We start from the raw sequence: 27,416 nt of genomic DNA on the forward strand, positions 1-27,416 counted from the left end.
CTGATTAAGTGCGCATTGCATGCCTTGGGCATTATCGCACAGTAAGACAATATCGTCCGCATACTCAAGGTCGAGAAGTCTTTCTCCAGGCAACAGATCCACACCACCATGACTTACATTCATCAGAGCTGTTTCCAGAATGTCATCGATGGCAAAGTTGAAGAGGAATGGTGAGATTGGGCAACCCTGCCTAACCCCACTGCTCGAATGGAACAATGGAGAGAGGTGGTTGTATGCTCTCACTCTACCTGAAATGTTTTTATATAGGGCTTTCAGGATGTTAATAAACTTCTCAGGCACACCCTTCTTCAATAGACAATCCCAGAGAACAGTCCTGTCCAACGAATCGAAGGCAGCTCCGATGTCAAGAAACACTACGATTGTTGGCCTTTGATAAGTATGGCGGTGTTCTAACATTTGGCGGAGGGTGAAGATATGATCAATACATCCTCGACCAGAACGAAACCCAGCCTGCTCCTCGCGAGTCAATCTTTCTCGGGTTTTGAACAGCCTACGAAGAATGACGGAAGCCAATAGCTTGGACGCAATCGGAAGTAGACTTATCCCCCGATAGTTGTTACAGGAACGACATGAACCCTTTTTAAAGATAGGGACAACTATCGACTCATTCCATGACGTTGGTACACACTCTAGTTCCCAAACCTTTGTAAACAACGTCGTCAATTTCTTAGTCAAAAAGTCAACACCATCTTTAAAAAGAGCCGGAGGTAAGTCATCTGGGCCAGGTGATTTGTAACGCTTCAAGAGTTGGAGTTCCTTGCGGACTTCCTCCTCATTTGGTGGATCAGTCGTCACCGGCCATGGAGGGCAGGACAGTCTGACCGATGTTGCCGGAGCAGCAGGCCAGTTGAACTGCCCTTCGAAGAATTCTGCCCATCATCCAAGACGTCGATGGATGTTAGTGATTGGCATCCCATCATCCTCGCAGATTGTTTCGCTCACACCAGACTTCTTGCTGCCAGTGGCTCGGATGAGCTGGAAGAGCTTCCGGTAGTTACCAGATACAGCTGCTGCTTCCAGCTCATTAGCACGCATCGACCACCAGGCTTCTCGGTCCTTACGCAAGCTTTGCCCAATTTCCTTACGTAGCATCCTTCGTTTATGGTCAAACTCACGGTCACCCGGAGTAGACCGACGGGCTTCAATGAGTTGTAAGGAACCTGGAGAAACCCAGTGCTTAAAAGCGGGACGTTTCGCAAACCCACAACTGACTGTTCCCGCCATTTTCATGGCGTCATGCAATTGCAACCAATGCTCATCTATACTTTTCGGTGGAGTGGTAGCTAGCCTAGAGGCTAGCTCGGTTCGATACTTACTTGCAACAGAAGTTGCAACCAGCTTGCTAACATCAATGTTTTGGTGGTGGTCACTTCGTTGGCCACTGAAAAGTAAGGCAAGATTGGCGCAGACCAAGGCATGGTCAGAGTCCAGATAGGTACTCCAAAAGGAGCGGAAGTCTTGTACACAACCACACCAGCGGTAGCCGATCGCGATGTGATCAATCTGAGTCCAGGCTTGAGATGCAGAGGGAGGACGCCAGGTGGCACATCGGCGATGATTGTGCCGAAAGTTAGTGCTAGCCAGAAACACGTTGTGGTCTGTGCAAAGTTGCAGTAGACGGTCCCCGTTATCTGACCTGCGACCAACGAGTCCCCATCGGCCACCTAAACGACTCTCTTCTGTGCCTAGATGCCCGACCTGAGCATGCAAGTCTCCGGCTAGTACTACAATATCTGTCGAACGCACTTTCTGGAGAAGAACTGATAACTGGTGGTAAAACTCGTCCTTGATTGCATCCGGGCTGCAATCTGTCGGGGCATAGGCGGAGATGACGAAAAGACATCGTTTCTCACGCCGATTTCTTCTCACTTTGATGGAACTTTCTAATCTAACAGCACATAACCGACTGTTAATGGGGATCCAATCGACTAGTGCTGCCTCAGCTCTAGCGCTTAGTGCGACACCAACGCCTGCAAGACCAGACGAAGATGCCACAGGGTCCCCCCCTCAACTGTTCAGCCAACGTTTTTTCAATACTGTTAAGTATAATCCAACATATTAGGCAGTGTTTTAACCTATACCACATATATCTTATCCACCTCAGTCGACTAAGGATAGTACAGTGAACACTACATAGTGAACTCTTTGATTGACTGATTAATTAATCAGTATTCCCATCAAACTGATCATCTCTTGATCAATTAATTTTTATTATTAATGGCACCAACTTTTTCTAGTACCTTGTTATAAGCTGTTCAATTCATTGAAACAATTTAATTTAATTGAACAATCTTAAGTGCTATAAACATGGTCTTGAAAATTTCTTGAGTTATGAAATAAAAATAGACGGATTCTAGTGGCTGACCACTCATATTATCTTGCCCTTAGAATATGCTTTATATTTATTAAAGTTCACCCAGTTTAACTAAATAGATGATAGAAAAAAGCTAACAAGAGAAAAAGAACTCTTTGGATAATTGTTCAATGCTTGACTTTTAAGTCGGTTTGACTTATATTAAACTTTTCTCTTTAAGTATCATGCAATGAATCAGTTTAAGCTAGTGTAATTTTTCATTCAGTGTTGAGATTTCGTAAGACCCTCACTCACCAAGACTAATGAGACTTCCTAGATAAACGAAGTGGTTAATGAACTCGTTTATTTACTTCATATGATCAATCTAGAAGATGATGCAAACCAATCCTGAAGCAATATTAGTCGTTTTTGTTAAGACACACTTACAATAACTACGAAAATAGACTACACTAAAAGGTTACGAAGATGAGAGAAACGTGGTTAGAGCTTGTATTACTTGACAGTTGATTATTTTCATGTATCACCCAGCCCATATACTCAAGTTATACGCAGAGTTTAAAATATCTCTTAACAAAGTAAATCTTGAGTATATTTATAAATTATAGTGTAATAAATATACGCGAAAGTATTCGACAATGAAAATCATAGAAACAAGTAAACAATAATGATAAGAGATCGGATGAAATCTTATACATTAACGGTACTGATTTATATCAGCTGATGAGAATTCTCCATGAAGTTCGAGCTGATGACAGCCAGAGCTTCGAAATTAAGCCGTCCTGCTCAAAGAACGCGACTCAAACAACGAACATCCCACTTGAGCTACAAATCTTCATTTTAGACTTTCGATAATGTACTGAGAAGACGACGGTTATCACAATTATGTGATATATTTTCACTATACATTTTGAATAGTCTGATCACACATATAGACATTTTATATGAACAATAAAAGGTAGGCGGACACAAAGATAATGATAAAGTAGACAAAATCAATGTGAAAACCACATTGGATGATAAATCAGTACTACCAAGGTAGGTTAAGGGTAAAAATAAATTGTTTATAAACATATAAAGGGGGTTTTAGTTTTCGTATAGCCAAAGCTTCAATAAGCCTTAGAACACGCCCTTGAAACTTGAGTACAAAACTACAAAGGCTGACTTGATATCAACCTTATGACCGGTTTCAACCAAATGTTTCGCAATGGAGAAAGATATTTGTCTATCCGGTGATTTGGTTTGACCATTGGAATTCACTTGTTTTTGTAGCCATTTAGATATGTGTTCAGATGGTTCATAATGTATTACGCAAATATATCACATAATTCTGATAACTTTCGTCTTCTCATTGAATTATCGAAACTTATCAAAAGGACTGTTTTAAATTTCAGACTTTGTTTTAATATGCATCCACGTCAAGTGATTACGTCATCAACGTAAGTGAACAGTCGACATCACATATCTCAAACGAAATTTCCATTAATTTCTCAACTAGACTAAGGTTTTCAGTATCGATGTATTACTCACATCATAACAAAATAAATGTCCGCATCTATTTATACAAATGTGGCTTAAGAGAAAGCTTGTATAGAATACCTTAGTTGTATTTTTTTCTATTTGTAATGTCTATGACACAGGACTGAACAGGTGAGGTCTTCACTAAATGTTAACATATCAAAATTGAATGAGTCATCTAAATTGACTTCGTCACCCTTTGTGTAACAGAATGACTAATAATAAAATCATATACATATCTCATGCGCTTCGTTCCTATCACTCGCACAAAAACCTTGACCTATCCTCACTTATATCAATGCGTGTGAAAAATTGTGGACACACATTCGACTGGAGAAATGTTGAGATCTTGGATAGAGGGGATTCTAAAAAAAAGCCAGAGAATATTAGAAGCTTGGTACTCAGGTCAGTTACCAGTGGAGTACAACCAGGTCTGTTGTGAGATATCAGCTCACTGAAGACAATAGTATATGGAGGCGCAACTTCGTGGATTGGTTGAAGTTAGACATTAACACCGTTGGATGCCGGCTCAGTGGTCTAATGTTTAAGTGCTCGCGCGCGAAGCCAGTAGGTCCTGGGTTCGAGCCCCGCGTGGTGCGAGATCGTGGATGCGCACTGCTGAGGTGTCCCATACTAGGACGAAACGGCCGTCCAGTGCTTCCAGGTCTTCAATGGTGGTCTAGCTTCAACTGACTCATGATTTCAATCTGTGAAAATTTCTAAAAATCTCCACAAACCCCTTCTGACTCAGGTCAATCAGCGATCAATAAACACATTGAAATCGATCTAATTTATTAACCAATCACAAAAATCGTGGACAAATATAGGACCAAGAATCAAACCAATGGATGATACAATCAAAATAGAGAAGTAAACAGGTTAAAGGTCAACATGAGCCAATCAAGATCGAGAACTGAAGTACAAGCTGTGAGTCATTTGAACAATTCACTTCAACCTGGAGTTTGTGCTGACGAAAGCTTCACGACCAAACCATCCAACTCAGAGGATCAAACGCCACCAAAATTATGCACAAATCTTCTCTACCACTTACTCTCATTCTTGTTGTCATTTCAGTCCCTTAATCCTGCATTTATCAACACGCAACATCGATACTATAATAAAACTGTTTCTAACGCCGCACGTAACGAGCCATATACGTGTTTTATCCTATCGTTTACAAATGGTCTACAAAAAATATAAATCAGACCATTTGATTTGTCGTGAGGTAAGTACAAAATGGTGTATGGTATTGCTTTAGTCTGATCAAACCTTGATTGTTTTTTTAAAACTATCTTCGATTATTCCTAACAAAAATCATTACAATTAAAGGTTGTTGCTATATTGATAAACCTCCATCCATGTTTGTAGTCTTTGAAATATACATATAAATAGCAATACTCAGCATTTAAATTCTGAGACGTCTAAGCATCTCCTTGATATATCACCAAACTTATTTAACAATATAGTTCAACAAAATGCTTAAATTCAATCAGGAAACGGAGTATACACTGAACAACTTACGAGTAACACAGACCTGAAGCAGATACATAATCTGAAACCTCATCACTCTGGATAATAAGCTAATATTACAAGGGTAGGTTTAAGGTGAGAACAAACTGTTTTTGAATAAACATATGGGGTTTAAATTTTCGTATGGCTAAGGCTTTTATTTTTATATATAAATGTTCTTAACAAGTATATGTGTGATCAGATTGTTCGAGATGTATTGCGCTAATATATCACATAGTTCTGATAATCTTCATCTTATTACACTATCGAAATTTGTCAAAGGGACTAATTGCTTTAAATTTCTTTTCCATTAGCCTAACATTATACCTCTATTTATTAACATGTTTCGTTATTAATACGGAAATTTACAACATACAAGAAGCGGCAAGTTAGTAGAAATACAAATTCAGGATTATACACGAAAGTAATTAAGAATTAAGGAAGAGATTCAAAGTTGAAGCCTGAATATTTCAGCCCTTTTCCTGGAATTCGTTGCTCATTTATTTTTTAAGTAATCACATGTCATATATGGCTCAGTACTCTTATATACCTATTGTTAACAGGTAACCATTCAATTCTCTTACTAGATATTTAAGAAATCTATCAGTATTCTAAAAAAAAAACTACTTGACTCATTAACAACTGGATAGTATTCTCGAATATTGTCAGTTAACCTGCATTTGGATAGATAGCAAGCTCGTGATCTAACATTGTCCAACTGGTGATAATGGAATACAAGCAACTTAGTGAATTAGGCATACATTTGATCTCTATTTCTTTCTAGGAGGTACTGATACTTACTATTCATTTGTCTGAAACTAAGATATACAATATATATATATATACATATAAAGCAAGTCAAAGAAAATGTAGAAGGCGAATGTAGGTGCACATATTTGTAAATTTATGCAATCAAAATAAAATATTCACGACAATCTGGAATGATAATTAACGATGATGACAACCAATCAGTTTGTCGTTAATTGGTTGTTAAACAATATTAATACTGTTAATAACAAAATACAAAACAGTTATTGTTTTAACAAAAATGAAGAATGAGCAATAAATTATCACCAGTATAGACAAAAAATTCATGATGTATTTGTTGAGAATGTAGATGAGTAAGTTTTTTCATTGTGTTTACCTATTCACAATGGTTTATAACTACCTAATTGTGATTTACAAAGTGGACAAATATGGACAACATCTTGTGTTGATTTCAAATAGAAAGGAATGAGACAAAAGAGCCATAATCTGGTAGAGAATTGCAAATAAAAGAGAAAACTATGACTTCATAATGTGATATATATATATATATATATATATATATATATATATATATATATTACTGTGATTAAACAAAGATTGTAAAATAATCATAGAAAACAAATGCTAATTAGCTATAACAGAAACTGAATTCGACACTTCTAACCAGATATAATAACAATTTTTACTGTAATACATAACAACAATAATAAGAATTATTTACTGAATTATTTCATAATAGAAAATATCTGTGCATTTAGGGAAGTCTAACATTTGATTCAGTCTATATATTTTGTCGGGTGAAATGATGGTTGGAGGTAGTCGATAGAGGAGCATCAGTTCAGGTACATCTTGTTGATGATTGCCAAATAGCACAAAACCTATGTCCAGGGTTTTCTGTCTACTAACTCGAACCACCACCTCAACATAGTGCAGGCGATGTCGAGTCACCTAGACTAGTGGTTACATTGAAACTTCATTGATGGAATTCGATCTGCACTGAGAAGGACCTGACACACATGACTATGGTCACAACCCAGTGATTAATCAATTGTAAATACATTTTATTAACTTGTAATATACAGTAGATTAGGCATTATAAAATGATAAACAAGAATTGTAGTAATTGAATAAGCTTAATTTGGTATGATATAAATACATTTCACAGTTGAATATCTGTAATTCAATGTACGTGTTGTTGATAAAAGCTAAATTTCTATGACTATAGAAAGACAACGTTACAAAATAGCGAAAATTATATACTGAATTGTTATCTAATGTATAAGATGTTATTAAAAAAAGGAAAAACATTTGTAAATTTGAGTGAAGAATTATTTCTAACTAAAACAAAATTCATTTTGTAACTAGAACTCACCCAGTTAAAAACATAACTCCACAAAGTAACCAAGCCAATAGTCCTGACTCGGACCTCACTTTAGTAACAATAATATGATGACAATAAGGACATGTCATAGCCACCGGATTCCATTTGAATACAGTTGCAGGTGGTTGTGTAACAATAACTAAAAAAAACATGAATATTTGCACGGAGAAAAACAAACAATGAATCTGGTTAAACTTTTGAATTTTCTCTAAATATAATTCAATAATTTGACTACAATTCAAGAAAGACATTTACAACACCAAATAATATTAGAAACTTCACCACATGTTATATAAATAACAAGTGATAAATTACTTACGCCTGCTACTCCTCGTGGAGGAGCATAGGCCACTCACCAGAAAGATGCACTTTATAAAATAATATAATTTAATAATAAAATTATATAGAAAATGCAGGAACAACTAAAATGATCAAAACCCGATAGGGTTTACTTCGGATACACTTAATCTATTTCGTAATTGCATTACAATAATTTGTAAAAGAAAAACTGAAATATATTTACTAATTTCCTTTGGATTTTCTAGAATTTAATCATATTACAAGTTGAGTATTAGTATTTACTTAATTACTTACACCTGTTATCCCTCGTGGAAGCACAGACTATCAACTACGACTCTCGAACAATCACTGTCCTGGAAAATCCTTTCCAGTTCTAGGTAAATGTTATTCACTTTCTTGATATGTATCTCTAATTTTGTCATATAGTTACGGTAGACGAATGTAGTACTACCAGTTCACTTGTACGACATCATTTCTGTGGGAAAGGTCAACTGAACCAACATTGATTAATTTTAATTAAGCCTTAGTGATTAAGCAATATAATCAATTGAGATTTATAAAAATTTCGTGGATTAGTTGAAGTTAGACATTAACAGGTTTCTCATGGTGCTCTAGCTTTAATTCACTCATGATCTCAACTATTCCAATGAAAAAATGTGATTGCCGTTCACGTAATAGTGATACATTTATAGGTTTTGTAAAATGTGTATATCAATTAATGTGGCACTTAGATCAAATTGTGGGTGGTCCTGATAAGGGATTTTTACTCGTTCTCTTAATAGTTCCGAATTTCATGAACAAAGGAGTTGCTATGATTCCGTTATAGCGCCACACATGGGACAGTGGATTCCATGAACGTGTGGTGATGGGTCGTAAGCACAAAATAAATGAAACATTGCTTCGCATGGACAAAAAATCCAGGCACTTCCATCAGCAGTTTCATGTGGCGGTTGCGCAAGATTGCAAATATCACAGTCTGTTGTCATACGCGTTTTCGTCATTGTCGTTGTCTCGTTCAGTGAACTCCTCTGAGCTAGTCGAAACAATTTCCTCCTCGTCAGTGCTTAACGTTGCATCCATATCGACGTTATTTTGATAGTTGGTAACTTACAAAAGATGAAGGAAGGACATTGAGTGTTCACGGAAGTCCTTTATGAAAAATTATAATAACACTAATCAGATTACCTCCTTCGTCTACTCGGCTGTGAGGAACCGCTAGGTGTTCTACGGCCACTTCTTCAATATACGAATTTAATATACGGCTTCCGATCTCTATGGAAATGAGAATCTCTCGCCGCATAATGGCAGTACTTAGCTCTTTCAGAAGTTCTAATGGCGCTCTTCAGCGCTTCAAGTGATTTGAACGTTACGAGATACAATGCACTCAGGAATAGGTTATCGGTTTCTGTGACAACGTGAGAAACGACAAAGCCCGTGCTTTGTACGCCACTATTTCCCATAATTGGAAGAAAATGTGCTCTGTCGTCAAGTCCTGACATTTTATATCAATTTTAAGAAATAAACAACCAATTATAACGAACTTAAAACTAGCTATTTGATTGGACTAAACAGAATAAAAATTATTGGAAGACGAGGATGAAAAAATTTTTTAAAAATGGACGTGCAGTATTTGAGCTTGTGTTAATTTGATTTTGCCTATTTGTTTATCATGAAGAGGTGACTTACATCAAGTCATGAAATATCAGAAATACAATTTTCTATTCATTGAGATATCATAAAAATATGCTTATTATTAATCTTTGTGGGAGTTCTCTGTAAAAAATTTTACGCACAAATAAATAAAATTTTACCTTCTGGCAGTCTTTCTTCGTATTCTGGAGGAAGTGGTAAAAAGACGCTTTCCTGATAAGTAGGTGGAGGAGTCGGAGGTAAACCAGGTACAGGAAATGATGAAGGAGGAGGCGCAGATGGAATAACTGCCCTATTTAAGTCTGATAAAGAATTGTAAACAAAATAGGGTCACACTAATCAACAGCCATGTAATTGTCCATAAAGCTACGATTATAGATAAAGTTTTCATATGTTATTCATAAAGCGTAAAAACTTATACATAATGCAAGAAATGTACCTGGGATTGAGGTTTTATATAATAAATAATAAATCAACAAAAACTTCTAAGTAGTTGAAGAGCAGATAAGAGTGTAATCATGGTAACCAATAGGTTTTGGTGACCCTATATCTGACTCCAGGTAGGTCGTATGAACAATCGTTGGCGAAATAGACGTATCGCCCATCCTCGTATATATTTATTTGACTTAACTCGCGTTAGTGTATAAAGGAATTAAATAAGTCAAATACGAGAATGAATCTCGAATACATGTATTTCATACAAACATTCATCCAGCCAAACGATCGAAGAAACGAAGTAAGGAGAGCGAAGCGAAATGACGCGTAGTGGAGAAAGCGTGTGAGCCAAATCGATTTAATCAAGGGTTAACCGATTTTACAGTCACACAAAAACAAGTTACAGACATGTGATAAGATGTGTACACACATACGCTCATATGAAAATAAAGTTGATAAGCGAGTAATTAACAAGGTCAAAATGTGACTTAAGAAGGGTGAATAAATTGGCTTGTTCGGAAGCTAGAATACCCTATGTGGGCTTAACATAGCAACCGACACTACAAGGTACATTTTACCAGACATATATGAAGGGAACTAAGACTATTTACTTTCTAGTTCTGATATAACATAGTTTGTCTAACATACAGATGAACGAAGACCATAAAAACTCCATAAACTTTAAAGCATATCAATATCAGGCCAAAATACTCCAAATTTGTGATAACGTATTTATCCCATTCCCATTTTTAGTGTCTAAAGTAACATTGAAGGTTTACAAATGCTAAACCCTTCACATTCATCTTAGACGTTTTGTAAGAATCGTAAGCACATATGATTTTTTCAAACTCAGCTTATCAACATTTATCTGAAAAGTAAATAAGCAGTCAAAAAACACGGGAAATCATATATGATTTAGTTTTTAATCAACACACGCAGGAGGTCAATTATCATACTGGCTTCACTGTATAAAAAATCATAAATTTATTGTTTGGCATACACGAGATATTCACCATTTGATGGGACAAAATTGATTGCAGTGATGTAAATGCATTCATCCTCTATCCTTCATTAGACTTAATTGTCCAACACTTGTTACTTTTAGTTCTTTACCATTACTACTACTACTAACAGTAACTCTCATGTACGAAAATAATTATGCCTTAGGTCTTGACTACACCAGTTGTCGAATTCATAACTGAAATATAATGAAAAGAATGGAGTAAAATGTAGTTCCCTATTTCATCTTGCAGTAAATTATAGAATAAACAGTTTACTATAGACAGAAGCAGAATTAACTAGAATAAGCTGTTAACCATATTTCCATACTTGTTCTTTGGACTATATTTTCATTTTGAATGCATTGAGCCCCAAATCTGTTTGCTGCTGATTTTTTGGACAAGAAAGCATCATTATGACCACATTTGCGTGCCAATTTTCCGAAGCGATTGCAATAATAACAGTCAGATCTTGTATTTGTATGTACTGGTCGGGATGACGCCTGAGCAAGTCGAGGTACAACTTTTGGTCCGTATACTGGGTTTCGATCACGATGTTTCTACGAATTACAAATGAATATATCAGGTAAGATAAAAAGGATAGGTCATAAAGTTACTACAAACTGAAATGATGTACCAGAAACAACGTAATCCCATTTGATTGATCTCGAATACAGTGGTCTTCTCTTAAACTATGAAATTAAAATCGCTTCATATCTTTCTTTCTACGAACTAATTCTTCCTTGCTGTAATATGTCCTTATATGCAATTTTCTTTTATATATTACCACCACTGAATTAACTACATCTGTGGATCTGGTTTTCATCTTGTGCTAATGAGTTATGGCAACTTGAACCGATGTACATATGTGCCTGGTCCTACGTTGTAGCTGACTAACTGACTGATTGATCTCGAAAGCAGCTTTTCTCGGTTTACACAGGATGTAACAGAAATCCTCTTGCGACAGAGAAATCAGTTTGACCAATATAGTGTCTAAAATATTAGCGCTAATAATTATTCAATCCTTAACTAGAGTTTGTTTAGAGTAAAACTGGGAAAACGACGTTTTTTCTCAGATGTGGATGTATCGACCGAGTTCTGTAACATAGATGAACTTTTGACGTTCAACTCTTGTGTATTTATTGGACTTGGGGTAGCGTTTGACTCTATTAATCGTGAGATTTGGCATTAAAGCGCATACTAAAGGAGTACAACAACCTTATATTTAAAAACTACCAGTTGAGTTAGAGTTTATGGAAAACTGTCATCATAGCTGTCCAATTTTTCAGTTCTGACTTAACTTCATAGTCATAAATACACTTTCATTGCACATCAAATTCACAAATGAAAATGAAAATGTACATGGTGAGCTACCATTCTTGGATTGCTTAGTAAAAAGAAATCCAAATGGAAGTCTAAACCTATCCATTTACCGAAAACCGACGCACTCAAATCGTTATATTGACTTCCATTCAGCACATCCTTTCAGTGCTAAGATCTCACTAGCCTTAAATCTTTTTAGAAGAGCTAACAAGATCATCACATCAGAGGAAGACAAACAAAAAGAACAAATGAATGTAATCAGCATCTTACAATTTAATAATTTTCCTATGAAGATTATTAGAAACATATTAAAACAAAACAGTTTATTACATTATAATAATGATTCGAATGAAATGCCATGAATTGGTACTGTAGTTCTACCATACCGTCATGGCACAACAGAAGAAATACAAAGAATCTTAAAACATCACAGAATTAAAGTGTATTACAAAACAACGGACACACTACGCAATAATTTAGTTCGCCTGAAAGACAAAATCCCGTTCATGTCCACACAGAACGGCGTCTACAAATTAGGTTGTATCGATTGTGATGCTTATTATATTGGAGAGTCATCCCGCGAAATCGTGACTAGAGCCAAAGAACATATTAGGTACACAAAGAAACCTCCTAACAATCCTGTTGAATTGAACCAACTTCAAATTACATCGGCAATAGCAGTTCATGCCATTTTCAACAACCACCAAATCGATTTTTAAAATATCAAAATATTGCAAAAAGGCTTTTCCAACTACAAAGAAAGGAGGGTAGCTGAGGCGTTCCATATAATGCTTAATCCTACTTCGCTCAAGAGAAAGGTAGGTTTTACCATACATCCTACTTGGACCATCTATCCTAACCATTCAGTCTGATCGTATTTACAATTTCACACTATCATATTACAAATTTAAACTCTATCCTTTCTTACCATAAAGGTCACACAAGTTTTCATTCTTAAACAATGCACATATACATACACACAAATTTACGTACATATCACTTATGAATCACCTTGACAGAAATGACAAGAAATCAACTTGTTCAGACCTGTTTTTGACTGATCAAATATTATTCTTGCATTGTTCCGTTGTACTATTTAAACTTGGATTAATTTTAGTTTGGTTATTTATTCTCTGAAGAAGTGACTTACACTAAATCACGAAACGTCAGAAAATCCAATTTTCTACTCATTGGGATATTACAAATATATTATTTTTATTTATAACAATCAACACAATGCTCAATTTATTCGAAATTATCAAATCAAACCTTGGTAATGAAACCTACGATACTCTTAATAATTTTGCTATTCAGCAATTTGTCTAGATAATTTCATTTCGCTCTACGAAGTGGATGTGGCAACTTTAACCAATGTGCTAGCTTATACGTTGGATATGACTGAGTAACTAGTTTTGATGGTCTCACAGCATGAAATATAATATACCGTATGAAAACAGTCACAACTAGTGTTTCCAAAAAATATACTTTCGATTTAAACTGAAGTTTGTCATATGGATAGAAAATTATTAGTGAAGCAAGGGGGCATTGATTTAGGGCTGATTTCGCTCGTCACCTTCTACTATCGACGGATACTGAAAATCATCGAAAATAACCGGTTTTCCTCACACCTACCAACACCCAGCCGTGCAGTATTGCTATACAGTTTTTCGGTCAACTTATATGCTTTAAATAATAGTGATGATGAAAGGCGTGCTCGAACAACACAGCAAAGCTGCAACTACGGTTACGGTGGGTTTGTTGACCGTATACGCCAGTACATTTATTCCACTAAAATATCTGTGGCATGCAAGACTGCAAAGGTCATGCATTACCTATAAACCTCAACCGCAAGCAAAACAATATAAAAGAATCAACTATCCATTAGGTCAATACTGGAAATTCAAATACTTTCTTATTTTAATATATTTTCAGGAAAATTAGCACTAATATTTGATTTGATTTCAGATACAAAAATTCAAATATGTTGGTGTTCCAATCGCTCCACTATGCCACATATAAAACCTGATACTTGTATTTTAGCTGGTTGTTGAGTAAAGCGATTTGCTGGATTTCACCAGTTTACCGTCTACACAGAATTTCAGGACTTACCATTGTCAATAGCAGCTGAAAGTGACATTATATCGGTCCACGGGAACCGAGCTTTTCTATCACTTGGTGATTTTGTTTCCTATTACTCCCTTGGAGCAAAGGGAGACAGTTTTACGAGCAGAAAAAGATTATCTAAAAGGTAAGTAAACCAAAATCTAGTATACTCGACAGATAATATCAAGACTCAGATATACGTCCTAACATGGGGCTAATTCAAATATAACACATTTAATCCAAACTTTCTGTCGTGAGAACACCGGTCACAATGCGACAGCATATGATGTTTAAGTCGCATTTAACGCGAGTCTCTAAAAATAAGGACAGGAGGTAAACCAACCTACATCAATCCTTGCAATTTGAAACACTAGGGAGGTTAATCTCGTTTTGACTATATCAACAGAAGGTGCTGATATTATGTATTCTGGTAGACAATTCTAGTAGATCACTAGTCGGTTCGAGAAGCGGAACTCAAAACATAAACGAATTGATCTCGGGTTTGGAACTTTCTTAGAATGTCCTCTCAGATGATCAATCTTAGATGGAATGAAAAGATAAGATACATTAATACCAAGGTCATCGTTCAGTATATATGCCCCCAAATGCCCTGGTGTGGCCGAGAAGGGGTGGGTTCGCCCTACCTCTCGAAATACTCTCACACGGCCACGCGTATACAGCCTCTGCCAGGGAAGTCCTACTCACTGCCTTCTCGTGGCGGGGGTGTTGTTCACGAAAATGAGAGGACGAAAAGCGAATGTCCCGCGCTTTAATCGGATTCCAAATCAATGGTGCACATGGGCTCCAGTATCCTGCGGGAACAAATGGCGTATGAACCAATCGTTGGTCACCGGCTACCATGGGACTGCATTTCCTTACGATGCTCCACTGCCTTGTGGGTTAGACCTTTAGGCTCGGGGTGTGGCTCCTTAAGATAACCACCTGCTTCTGTCTGGGCACCCGGGCAGTATCACAGCCCACACACAAATGATGGACCGCCTATAATTATGGAAACTACTTTTCTTGCTTCAACTAACAATCAAATGATTCAAATTATTATTATTATTGTCATTATTATTTACTACATCATTATTCACCCTCTTTTATTTCTACTCTGTCTATACTTATTTCTTTCGACTTATACAGCAGCTCGTCTATGGTGGAAATTCGACTGTATCTAAACGTTCTCGAGTCACTGTCCGGTTGAAAATTGTATGTTACCACCGAATATGAGTACTGAAGCAGTTTTTCTGAAACCACGCTTTGTGTGGCGCATATATATTGGCTCTCTCTTGTACCAATATTTATGTACTCAAATAAATAAATAAATAGTAATACCAAGGTCATCGTTCAGTATACGACAAGTCAATATTAGATCACCCTGTAATCTGCAGTAAGATAACGGAAATAGGTGTAGGTGTCTCATTTTGTCTTCATAGGATAGGCCAGAGAGACCTTTTACCATTTTGATTTCCCGTCGTTGAACTCGTTTTATAATATCTACCTCATACTTGAAACAAGAAATCGCTGATTGAATCCCATATTCCAAATACGGTCTCACGTAAGTCGGGTATAATACCCTAAACATTTCTTCGTCCAAGTAATGAAATGACTTACGAATAGCTCATGACAGTGGTAACCTTGCAGTTACTCGTAGTTTTGAGGTTTCTGTTTATCACTACTCCTTAATCTTTATAGTCCATTAGTTTAGGTAACACAACTCTACATACTATGTAGTGATATGAATCGTCGGAGTTATGTATTTGCACCACCATACTCTTGTTAGAGTTGATTTCTAATGGCCACTTGCTCATCCATGCAATCAGTGAGTTGAGGTCACCCTGTAATATTATTCTATCTGACATACTGTATGTGGGCCTCCGAACCCTCATGTCATCGGTGACAGTAAAACGGGTGACTTTGCCACAGTTAATAAGTCACTCACATAAAGTACAAAGAGGAAAGGACCAAGGATTATACCCTGGGAAACCCCACGTTTTACAGATTCCCATACCGAGAAAGTTCCATTTACCCCCACTCACAGTCTCCTATCATTAAGAAAATCACTTTACTAGTTTTATTATTATTTCATTCCATCATTTCATAATGCATCTCAAGACTTTCCACTTTTAATTTAAAACACCGATGAGAGACCTTGTTAAAGGCTTTACCTAGATCTATGAAAATCACATCTACAGGAATATTTATATGTTTAGCTGTATCACACTCTTCTCTTGCAATGAGCAGATTTGTCAAGCATGATAAGCCTTTCATAAAACCATATTCCCTGGATAAAAATTGTGCCCTTTTAAATAGTTCGAAATGGTCATCCGAATAATCTTTTCCATTGGTTTGACTACACTGGTTAGACAAACGAATCGACAGTTACTAAGTTTCTGCTCCTTACCATACACACCGGACTGATAATTGCATTTTTTCAGTCTCTTGGCAGTCCGAACTGCCGCAAGGACATACCAAACAATATGGTCATACGTCCAGCAATTACAACCGATGGGGCTTTCATAGTCCTAAGACGAATATCGTCAAGACCACCAAACTTATCTGGCCTGAGATGTTGAAGTAATCTTAAGACAATTCCTTTCCCAATAACTACAAGACCCATCGACAAGCCGCCCCGATCACGATTAATTGGTGGTCATCCCTCATTGCCGGTGGAAAACATTTTATTAAGATATTCTGATAAAGCTTCCGTTTTCTCGGCATCGTCTGTTGCCAATATCAACATATTTTCTTGTACCAAAAGTGATGGGTTTCTATCAGTTCTGTGAGTTCTCCTCTTCATATACGAGAATAACCTTCTGGGACTACGTTTTCAATCCCTATCAAAATGTTTTTCATGTGACTGTCTAATCTTACTTATCAATGCTTTACAAGCATACTCCAATGTTTTTTCCTACGTCTAAGAAGTTTCTCAACCTGTTTAGTTATTCATGGTGGACAGTTTTCTGGTCATTCATTCCCCACCAGTCGCAGCATCCACACTATAACAGTTTCGTCTGGGGCATCAGTCGCTGCTGTAGCAACTTGGCCACCAGCACCTAGTGGTCTGTCGCCCATTAATTGTTTCGGAATAGAAATCTCTACTGAGTGTTGCACAGTCGGGTATCTGGTATGTTCCGTGAAAGCGCTCACGACACTGACGTATTCTTCGCTATCAGTACACATGCTGCCGTACAGCCCTCAACAATCTTTTTTTAGCCAACGCCAGAATGCTAATTGCCTCTAGGGTGAGTAATTTTTGCTCGAATAATAAAACATACAGAGCCAATAGGAGTTAGGCTTTGAGCACCTTTTTTGGCAGTGGGATTCAAGCCTTAACCGAATAAATCAAGTCGAAGTCGACCAGGTATGCTTTGATACAATAAATACACATAAGCAAAGTCAATAAATGCAAGTACAATATCACTTAAACTGAAGTAAGTTCAACTAAAGTTTTGATGCTTAATTTACGATCAAAACAGTAAATTTAACTCAACGAGGAATCATATGACAGTGACATGTCACTGTCCTTTTTAAATAGTGCGCACTGTCAGTCAGCACCTTCTGTTGGTGTAGTAAAAACGACATTAACTACCACTGTGTTACAAAATGCAAGGATTAATGTAGGTCGATAGACTTCCTGTATTCACTACTAAAGACTGAAATAATGAATTTACTGTGTCAAATTGAGAGGGGGATGAAACACAGATGTGTTCCATACGGTGTCTTTATGGAGAGTAGGAATATAGAAACCAATCTTTTCTGAAAAAAAGTCATGAGGACTTGGTATCTAGAATTAGGTAGCAGAACAAACATAACTTACCTAAACCGTACTTAAATTTTTGCGACAGTACAAGGTTACTTGTAGGTCGTCCAAGAACCAATACGCTTTCAAAATGGTTCAAATGGTTCAAATGGTTGTGGACGGAATAGAAGAAGCTTTCGCTTAACAGGCTTCCGTGTCTAGTAGCAGGGGATCACCAAATCCTCCAGGCAGGAACCTAGGTATGTTAACAATAAAAAAGAAAAAGAAATTGGTAAATCATAATGTGATGCTGTTCTCGGTCCTTAAGAATAGGTCAAGTTGCCTCTTGAAGGACTCCTGAGAAGTCGCTTGGACTAGCTCGGCTGGCAGCGAATTCCAGCTTTTGACAACTCTTAAGGAGTAGAAATTGTGTCTACATTCCGTCTTGCTATGTTGTGTTTCCAGTTTCTGGGTGTTACCCCTTAGATTATTATTCGAACTAAGCTTAAGTAGGTGTTTAAGAGGATGTCCAGAAGTGTTAAGAATACTATAAGCCATTAGTAAATCACCTCTAAGACGCCTATATTCTAGTGGGTAAAGGTCTAGTGAACGGAGGCGTTCTTCGTAAGGCTTAGATTTGAGTCCTCGAACTGATTTCGTGGCTCGCCGTTGGATACGCTCCAAAGTGACCTTGTCCTTATGGAGTGAGGGGGGGAGTACTATGTTTCCGTACTCTAAATGGGGACGGATGAAACTATTGAAGATTGTATGGAAAGTTCGTCCGTCAAACTGTCCAAAAATGCGCTTCAACGTTACCAGTGCAAGGTTTGCTCGGAAGGCATTTTTGTCACAGTTAGCGTAAGACTTTAAGTCATGGGGCACCAGGACTCCTAAATCTTTTTCGACTTGGGATACTACTAGAGAGGAGTTTCCTAAGTTGTAACTGTAGTTTGCGACATGTCGCAGATGAACTACTTTACACTTTGAAGTGTTAAAGGTAAGTCCGTTGTCGTCTGCCCAACTTTGAAGTCGCGTCAGATCCTCCTGAAGTGCCTGTGTATCGTCTTCAATATCTATGTAATCCCTAAATGACTACAAACGTTGACCCAACAACTCAGAACCAGGTTTCATGCCAATTTCCTGCTCTTTCTTTCCAGAAACTGTCTTGTTGATAATAATTAATGCACAATCACTTGAGTATTGTAGCTTTACCCAACTAACGGTTACTAAATCCCCAATAACTACCAAGAAACCACACATTCTGACAATCATTCGTCTAGTGGAAATAGAATAATGTTAGTCCCTTGTGATCTGAGCAAACTGTGCATGAAATGACTTTTAGATTTAAAACGCTGCCTTGTTTACCGATCCTTCATAAAGGCTTCAAATAAAAACGGTAGTAATTATAACGCTGATCGTAGGGAGAAACGTTGGCAAGTCATCGTACTATGTTATGGATACTTCATAATTATGTCTGTCTCACATATGATGTGTGATTCATTTTATTACCGTTAGTCTCGACTCCCCGAATGCTTTTTAATGTTCTGTCTATGAGATTGATCAGCCAGCTTGAGCATCTGGGCTACCTGTTCCTGCCATCTAGATATTTCAACAAGTTATCTATTTTTGTTTGTTTTAATATATCATTATGTTTATTAATCGCATAACCCATTCTGTTGTGGTTGTGAAAAGTGTACAACCTTTCGTTGTCAAAGTTACAAAAAAACTCAATAAGAGACAATGTGGTTGCTGGCAATATACAGCGAAAAGAATGCACATTATTCAGATGTTCATTTGCTGAACTGCTAACATCTAACTGGCGATCACTCAATATTTATCGCCAGGACCGACCAAGAAGAAAGAAACGGAAACTTGTTGAAATACTTTACTCTGAGAATTCTATATTGTACCAAAAATATAATACTGAATAGAGCTGATGATGATAATAATATGTGATTTTCGAATTTCTAATTTGCTTTCTTAAAATCGCACTGTTTGACTAACGGTTCATCAATCATAGCTATTTGAATACTGTGAAAATCCTTCTAGTGAGTAAGTTCTCAGAGTAAGATAGAAACAAGATTCCATAATAAGGACGAGTAAGGGAAAGCTTGTGTTTTCATGCATTTTGAGAATTTAGGTGGGGCTCAAGGAGCTGTCAACAGCTGATTAATATTTTGAAAAATATACCTGACTGGCTAAGATATCAGTAAATATTCTACCTTGGTCAGCGAAGCTTGACTCTATATATTATAACTTCGTTATAGATGCGGAATCGTGATGTGTAAAGCAATTATTAATCAACACAAAAATCATACTGGGCTAGTTGAAAGTCAGGAAATATGCCATCTATCTTCAAGATTCCAACCAATATTGCTTGTCCATCGACTTGTTTTTTAAAAAAAAAGACACTAAGAACCAGTATTACCAGTATTTAGGTTATTGAAATCTAGTAGTCTTCTAAAAAAAGATGCTTCTCCCATTGTATATAATGTGCTTGAACTTGGTGAGATGAATATGTTCCTTTAAGTCTCTAAGTCTGTTTTCGGCTTGTCTGAGTTCTTATTGTTGCTGGAGCGTTTGCGCTTGGTCTAATGAGGTATATTTAAAGGCTTACAGAAGTTCATAAGCACAACTTGAAAATATGCCAGTTTTTAGGTAAACTATATATCAACCTCATGTGGGTGGAATTCCAGACTAACTTTTCAATATTTCTCCTTAAGCCTGTTTCAACTAAGAGTTTAGAGTCCCTTATTTCTAGTGATCGTTTTTATAAGCCTTAGAATTGTTGCTTAAACTTAACCTTGACCTTCCGTTACTGTTTTGTTCCTTACTTATATGACACACTTGTTATCACTCAACAATACACTGCAGCCTACACTCCTTTCGTTTTAATTTAACCAGCTTCCGCACTGACAGATAATTGACATAATTGCCGAGTTGATATTCTCATTACGCAATTATTCCTGATACACATCATCTTGAATAATTATGTTTTAAGCAATTGATAACCACATATAGTTGTGGATTATGAAATCGGAAACCCAAACAATCTTTCAACTGACAATTCAAGTCGCATCCGCTATTTTTGTATTTATTCATTCTTCTGTATATTATTCGTTCTCTCTACACTCTTTGTGACAAAAGTATCACTATTTTGATGTTGATAAATTTGGTCTGCCACAAAATTCCACTTACGCGACATGATATACCTATTTAAGCTGTCCTTTATGTTTCTTCAGTCAAAAGGAAATGTTCTAGTCATTTCTCTCACGGCCTGATGTGGTCTATTGGCTAAGCTCGCTGTCTAGTATTCAGTAGGGCAGAGGTTCGAGTGCATGTGGGGTCTGCGTCGTTGTTAACAAAACCCTATTGCATACGATGTTTGTTGCCCGTAAGTCGCTCAGATATGAGGAAAAATGGCAAGAGGACAGTGCTGTATTGGAATAGTACAAGTTCTTTGTTCATATTAATAATAATACTATAGAGATACTACAAGTTTGCTAGACTTCCATTTTCCGTTATAAATAAGCCATCAAAAAATATATAAGTTATTGCCATAACATGTTTTTTATAACACTAGCGTTAAGTTCCAGAATTTTGTATGGACCACTAATTATAATTGGTTTGACGTTAACATAACCATGATAAAAATATCGTCAGTTCAATGAAATGATTACTTAGCAGTTCTTTTATAAGTTGTGTTTAAAATTAGGTATGTGAAACCAATGCAACTAATATAGTAACCTTACAGGTAACGTACTGTATTATATCTTCACAGTTATTGATTCTTAAGTGTCAGAAATTAAAAGAGATCTGAATGGCGCTAATAAAACTGGATTATATGATCACACTAAAAAGCATGCTGCGGGAAAACTGTTCAGCCTATTGCAAAATTTTTCTAAATATGAAAAAATGATGAGAACATTAATCAGTACTTGACCATGGTTGAATCCAAAATGTTTTGTCTAAAAACAACTTATTATTAGTAATATCGATCGTATCAAGCCACTAAACATATCTTCAACCGAAAACGTTTTAGAAATAGTTTATATGATATAAATATAACCAGTCTAATTTTAAAAAATATTTAAGAAATACTGCGAGCATGGTTAATTAACCAGAAAAAGAGGGTATAAAACTCGCCTGGGTTGCTTTTTCAATTCGCCGTTATTGCCAGGGTTAGTTGTATGAGTTCATAGTACATGCTCACAGGGAATTTGTTCCATGTTCCCCCCAACTTTTTTTACTTGTCTACACTTTTTATGTTTTTGAATAATATCACTCAGTAATTGCTAAGGAATACCTACCTTATGTATCCAGTATTAAAAAAATTAACATAACACATATATCGAAAGTAATAGATCTGGGGAGTTATGGGTAGTATAATACCGCAAAATAATTTTTTGGAATGTTTTTGTTAAATGAATGAAATAGGTGAGACGGTATGAGGAAAAAAATTTGTTTTTAGATGAACGCGGGACCTTATTAGATACGTGGTTAGATTTTATTCTGCAGCCAAAACTGTCAATATCCTTGACTGACTAATCGGATGTGCCCAGACAACCGTTGTAGTCACTTGTAATGATTTATCGTTTTTACAATTCGATTCCGTAATTGTTTTATCAGTTAAACGGTCTAACAACACGTATGGTGGTCCGTGATCAAGATAGGCCGATTTTAACCTATCAATACTTATGGAGTCGATGTTTCCATGTCTTTCTTTCATGAAATATTTAGATTTTCTTGAGACGACTTTGAAAGGACCTTCAAATGGAGGGATAAGCGGTGCTTTTTTGTCACATCTTATCTAGACGTGCGTGCATCTTAGGTACATATATGGCATGCGATTGTTCACGAGTATTAATTGGCTTAAGTTTGGACATATGGTCCCGTAGTTGATCTACGTAGTTTCCTAAATTAATTTTTTGACTCTCAGTATTAGGGTTAATAAATTCACCTGGTGGTCTCAGAGTTGTTCCGAAAACCACTTCTGCAGCTGAACAGTGTGCGTCACTTTTGACAGATGTTCGTATTTCCAACATAACTAACGGTAGAAATACTATCCACTGATTGGGGTTTGAGTGATATATAAGAGCGGTTTTTAGCTGACGGTGAAAACGTTCTACTGTAGTTACTCGCGTTTATCACGAGAACACGACTGGTTTGATAAAAACAATTATTATTATAACCAACTGTACCAGTGTTTGTTTTAATGTGCTTTTGTTTAACTGTGCTAAAAACATCCATTATTGATTGTGACTTGGCGCGAATTCTGTTACGTTCTGTAATCAAGCTTATATCCTGGCACGATCTTGGTATTCTTTCGATGCCACGAGATCGCCAGCGAATATATCTCGATTTGGTCCATTGATTGCCTTCTGATATTTAGCTTCACGGGGATTTTATGGATTTATTTGGTTACGTTCAACCTTCGCCTTCTGATTTACTTGCCACGTGTTTTTTGGTAGCGGTGTTCATAGTTAATCTCAACTCGACTCCACGCTACACTACCATCCCACTAGCCTGAGGATGATACACATTGCAGCGTATCCTATTGAAGCCTAGAAGTTTGGCCAAGTTATTAAATAGTTCGGATTCAAATTGCGCCCCTCTATCCGTCGTTATTGTTATGGGCGTACCAAAAATGCTTACCCAGTTCTGCATGAAAACTTTGGCTACTGTTTCCGTTGTGATGTCCGCTATCGGGATGGCTATAAGAAATCTGGTAAATCGATCTATGCATGTAAACAGATAATTAAAACCGTTTGAACGAGGTAAAGGGCCTACTAAGTCGATATGCACATGGGCAAAACGTGCATCTGGTTGCGAGAAAACGCCTATGGGTGAATTTATGTGACGATTACCCTTTGATTGTTGGCATGCTGAATCACGTATCAAATTAAATCTTGTCTTTATCTACCGGCTTATTAACGGCATTTCCTACTCTTCGGTATCCACCCCTTCATACCTTATGATATCATCCCACAATCTACGCAATAAGGAGAATATTCTAGCGATTCCAAGAACCCACACAAACTTACGTCAGATTTTTTCCCCTATTCGCTACTCAACCATGTGGAACAGACTGCCAGTGAACCTACGTTGCAGCGAAACTACAACCCAGTTCAAAAGTCTCCTTGACGATTTTCTTTCCGAAAGTGGATTATGTCACCTGTTGAATATCAATGTATTCAATAATGATTTATACAAACAAGGTCCGTCATCCATTTAATTGCTTGAAAAGCAAAATAAAATCTTTAAATCTTTCCACATCTATTTTATTTTATTTCTGTTTATCTTAATATATGAAATCTGATTATGTTCGTGTTTATCATTATTTCCGTTATTAATATCATTATTAGTTCCCTGACACATTAGATATTCTTTTTGTGTCTTCTTATCCTTCTAAACATATTTAGCTCCAGATTGTCCTTTAAAATCAATTTTGACTTTCATAGCATCAATCTTAATTATTATTGCACAAATATTTATACTAATATCCGGTTTCACTCTGTATACTATTACATAAATCTAAATGTATTCATCCGAGTGCTTTAGAGGATTTTTATTTTATTTTTGCAATCGCTGGTTTCCTTCTGAGGTTGATATTTATTACACAATTATTATTCTTATCATGGATCAAAACTTTTCACTAGGTGTTCACTTCTTTTCACTCCATTCTTTCCCTCTAAATAAATATTCTTAAGATTACGAAGTTTGTAATTAAAACAATAACTTGTGTTACACTTAAATTAAATTCTCAGACCCGTTTTATCTTCACTATGCATATATGACTCATACATATTGATATTTTATTATCCTTTTCATTTAATTGTAACTTTCATAGCATCACTCTAAACTATAACTGCACAAACATTTATTCTAGCGTCATATCTTACTGCAATTATAGGTTAGTTTTCCTTAATTATTTTTTGTTACTAATTTAACGATACACACAGTCGTTTATTCTTGTTCTGTGTTCGTAAACACGCCTATTAGAATGTTTGCGTATTTCACGTCTCCTTTATTTCTATTCCCTTATTTTCTGCATTTCCTTTTTTAGACTCAATTCAATATTGTCAATTACACAGACTCGATTTATTATCATTAATATTCTACTATTATTGCTCAAATTTTTTTTAAATGGCAAGTAGAATGCTGACATTATTGAAAATTGTGTATTATTGCATTTTTTTGAAGAAACCCGAAATAGTTTCTCCACAACACTTATGTACCCATAAGAAGTTTGTGAATAATAATAATAATGATAACCCACTTGTGTACATCCTTCTGTAAATTCGGCCATATATATCTGGCATTGATTAGTTTTGTTGAAGCTTTTGCGCCAGGATGAGACAAAGAATGAAAGTTATTGTATATCAGCTTTCGCATACTTTTGGGAACGAAAGGTCGCGGCATTGCCTTGGTCGTGTCAAAGTATAGGTGATGGTAACTGTTTCAGATTAAGACTTGAATTGTTTGTTTTAAACAGCTTTTGTAATTCTAGATCTTGCCCTTGTTCGTGTCTCAACGTCTCGAAATTTACTGTGAATCGCTGTAGCACGTTCAATTCTAGTCTAGATAAGGCATCTGCCGCCTGATTGTCCTAACCTTTGACATGTCGGATATTGCTTGTGAACTGTGAAATACAGTCAAGGTGTTGGACTTCTCTCGCTTTTAGTGAGTTGGTCAGTGGTTTGTGATCCGTAAAAACTATGAAGTCCCTTCTAACACGTGTCGGAAATGCCTAATGTTTAAGTAGATTGCGAGAAGTTATCGCCCGTAGATAGAGTATCTTGTCTCTGCTGGAGCAAGTCTTCTAGGAAAGAAAGCAAGTGGTTTACAGGCGTTTTTAACCACTTGGTTAAGGGTCCCGCCTACTGCTTTGTCTGGAGCATCCACTATCAAAGCAAGTGGGGAAAGAGAATTCGGATATATCAACGTAGTTGCTTGAGCCAGTTTATCTTTAAGCTGTTTAATAGCTTCGATGGCGTCAGAAGACAGTTTGAATTCTTTTGGTTTTCCTTTAAGTGAATCTGTCAAAGGTTGCATTAATTGTGCACAACCTGGTATGAATCTGCGATAAAAGTTAATTAGACCTAGAAAACTTCTCAGTTGTGTTAGAGAACTAGGTATGGGGTATTGTTTGATGGTATCCACTTCTTTTTTGATAGGTTTAATCCCTTCTGGGCTTATTGTGTGACCGAGAAATTCTAAAGTTTGAACACCGAAAACACACTTTGATGAATGTTTATTCCATGTTCATCCAGTCTTTTCAACACTGCTTGTACATGCTGTTCGTGTGATTGCAAATCGGGGCTGGCAATTAACAAGTCGTCTATATACCCCTGCGCAAATGGCATATCTCGAAGTAGGTTATCTATGAATCTTTGAAATGTCTGTGCCGCATTTCTCAGGCCGAATGGCATGCGTACAAACTCGAATAAGCCAAAGGGTGTAGTAATAGCTGTCTTGGGGATATCTTCATCAGCCACCGTGATATAGTGATATGCCCTGACTAAATCAATTTTAGTGAATATGTTCATACCCCGTAAACCGTTGGTGAAATCTTGGATATGAGGTATTGAGTACCTATCTGGTACGGTTTGACGGTTGAGGGCTCTGTAATCCCCGCACGGTCGCCAGTCACCTTCATTCTTCTTTGGGACCATATGCAAAGGGGATGCCCATTGACTATCAGAGGGACGGATAATACCCAATTGTAGCATATAATCAAACTCGGCCCTAGCGATTTTGAGCTTATCTGGTGCTAGTCTCCTGGGTTTTGCAAAAACCGGTGCACCTTCGGTTTTGATAGTGTGACTTACTTTCAGTTTGTCTTTGGAAGGCCGTGGGTTTGGCCTAGTTAAGTTTGGAAATTCCGCGAGTATATCTTGGAATTTCGCTGTTGTTACTGGATGAGTTTGAATCAAGTTAAGAGAGCTGATGTGACTTTCTTTGCCTCCTGAACCCCAAATATAGTGTTAAAGATTTCTGCCCAAATGTCACGATTTTAGTTTTATTGGCAGCTTGAAGTGTAATTGCGAATGTTACTAAGAGGGATGATACTAAGAGCAGAGCCAGTATCTACCAAGGAATACAAACCAGATTTTCTGTCTCTAACATAAAACAAGCGACTGCTTAGGTGATAGTGAAAACAGAAATTAATGTTGTGTTCAATACAGGGCTCACCACTTTCGTGCTTGTAGGTTACTCTCGTTTTATTGACTACTAGCGGATAGGTCTTTATTCAACTCGTGAGTGGCACACCGTGGAGAGCAAGGTTACAGGTTTAAACACACAAAGCTTTTAAACATTCAACATAAGGTAAGAGGAAATATTGTGGTGTGG

At 36.7% G+C, this 27,416-nt stretch overlaps 1 protein-coding gene across 1 annotated transcript; it reads right to left on the minus strand.

Annotated features, from left to right (window-relative positions):
- Positions 1 to 1,684: 1,684 nt before the first annotated feature.
- MS3_00004125 (uncharacterized protein) lies at positions 1,685 to 18,199 on the minus strand. Its single transcript, XM_051212010.1, has 5 exons — positions 14,324 to 18,199; positions 11,223 to 11,451; positions 9,620 to 9,760; positions 7,500 to 7,647; positions 1,685 to 6,613 (listed from the first exon to the last, which is right to left on the minus strand). Exons 1-5 carry the CDS (start codon positions 14,324 to 14,326, stop codon positions 6,508 to 6,510), a joined length of 627 nt encoding a protein of 208 aa, XP_051072145.1. The 5' UTR covers positions 14,327 to 18,199; the 3' UTR covers positions 1,685 to 6,507.
- Between the last annotated feature and the right edge of the window lie 9,217 nt (positions 18,200 to 27,416).

This window comes from Schistosoma haematobium, chromosome ZW (genome assembly GCF_000699445.3).
Source record: "Schistosoma haematobium chromosome ZW, whole genome shotgun sequence".
Taxonomy (NCBI): domain Eukaryota; kingdom Metazoa; phylum Platyhelminthes; class Trematoda; order Strigeidida; family Schistosomatidae; genus Schistosoma; species Schistosoma haematobium.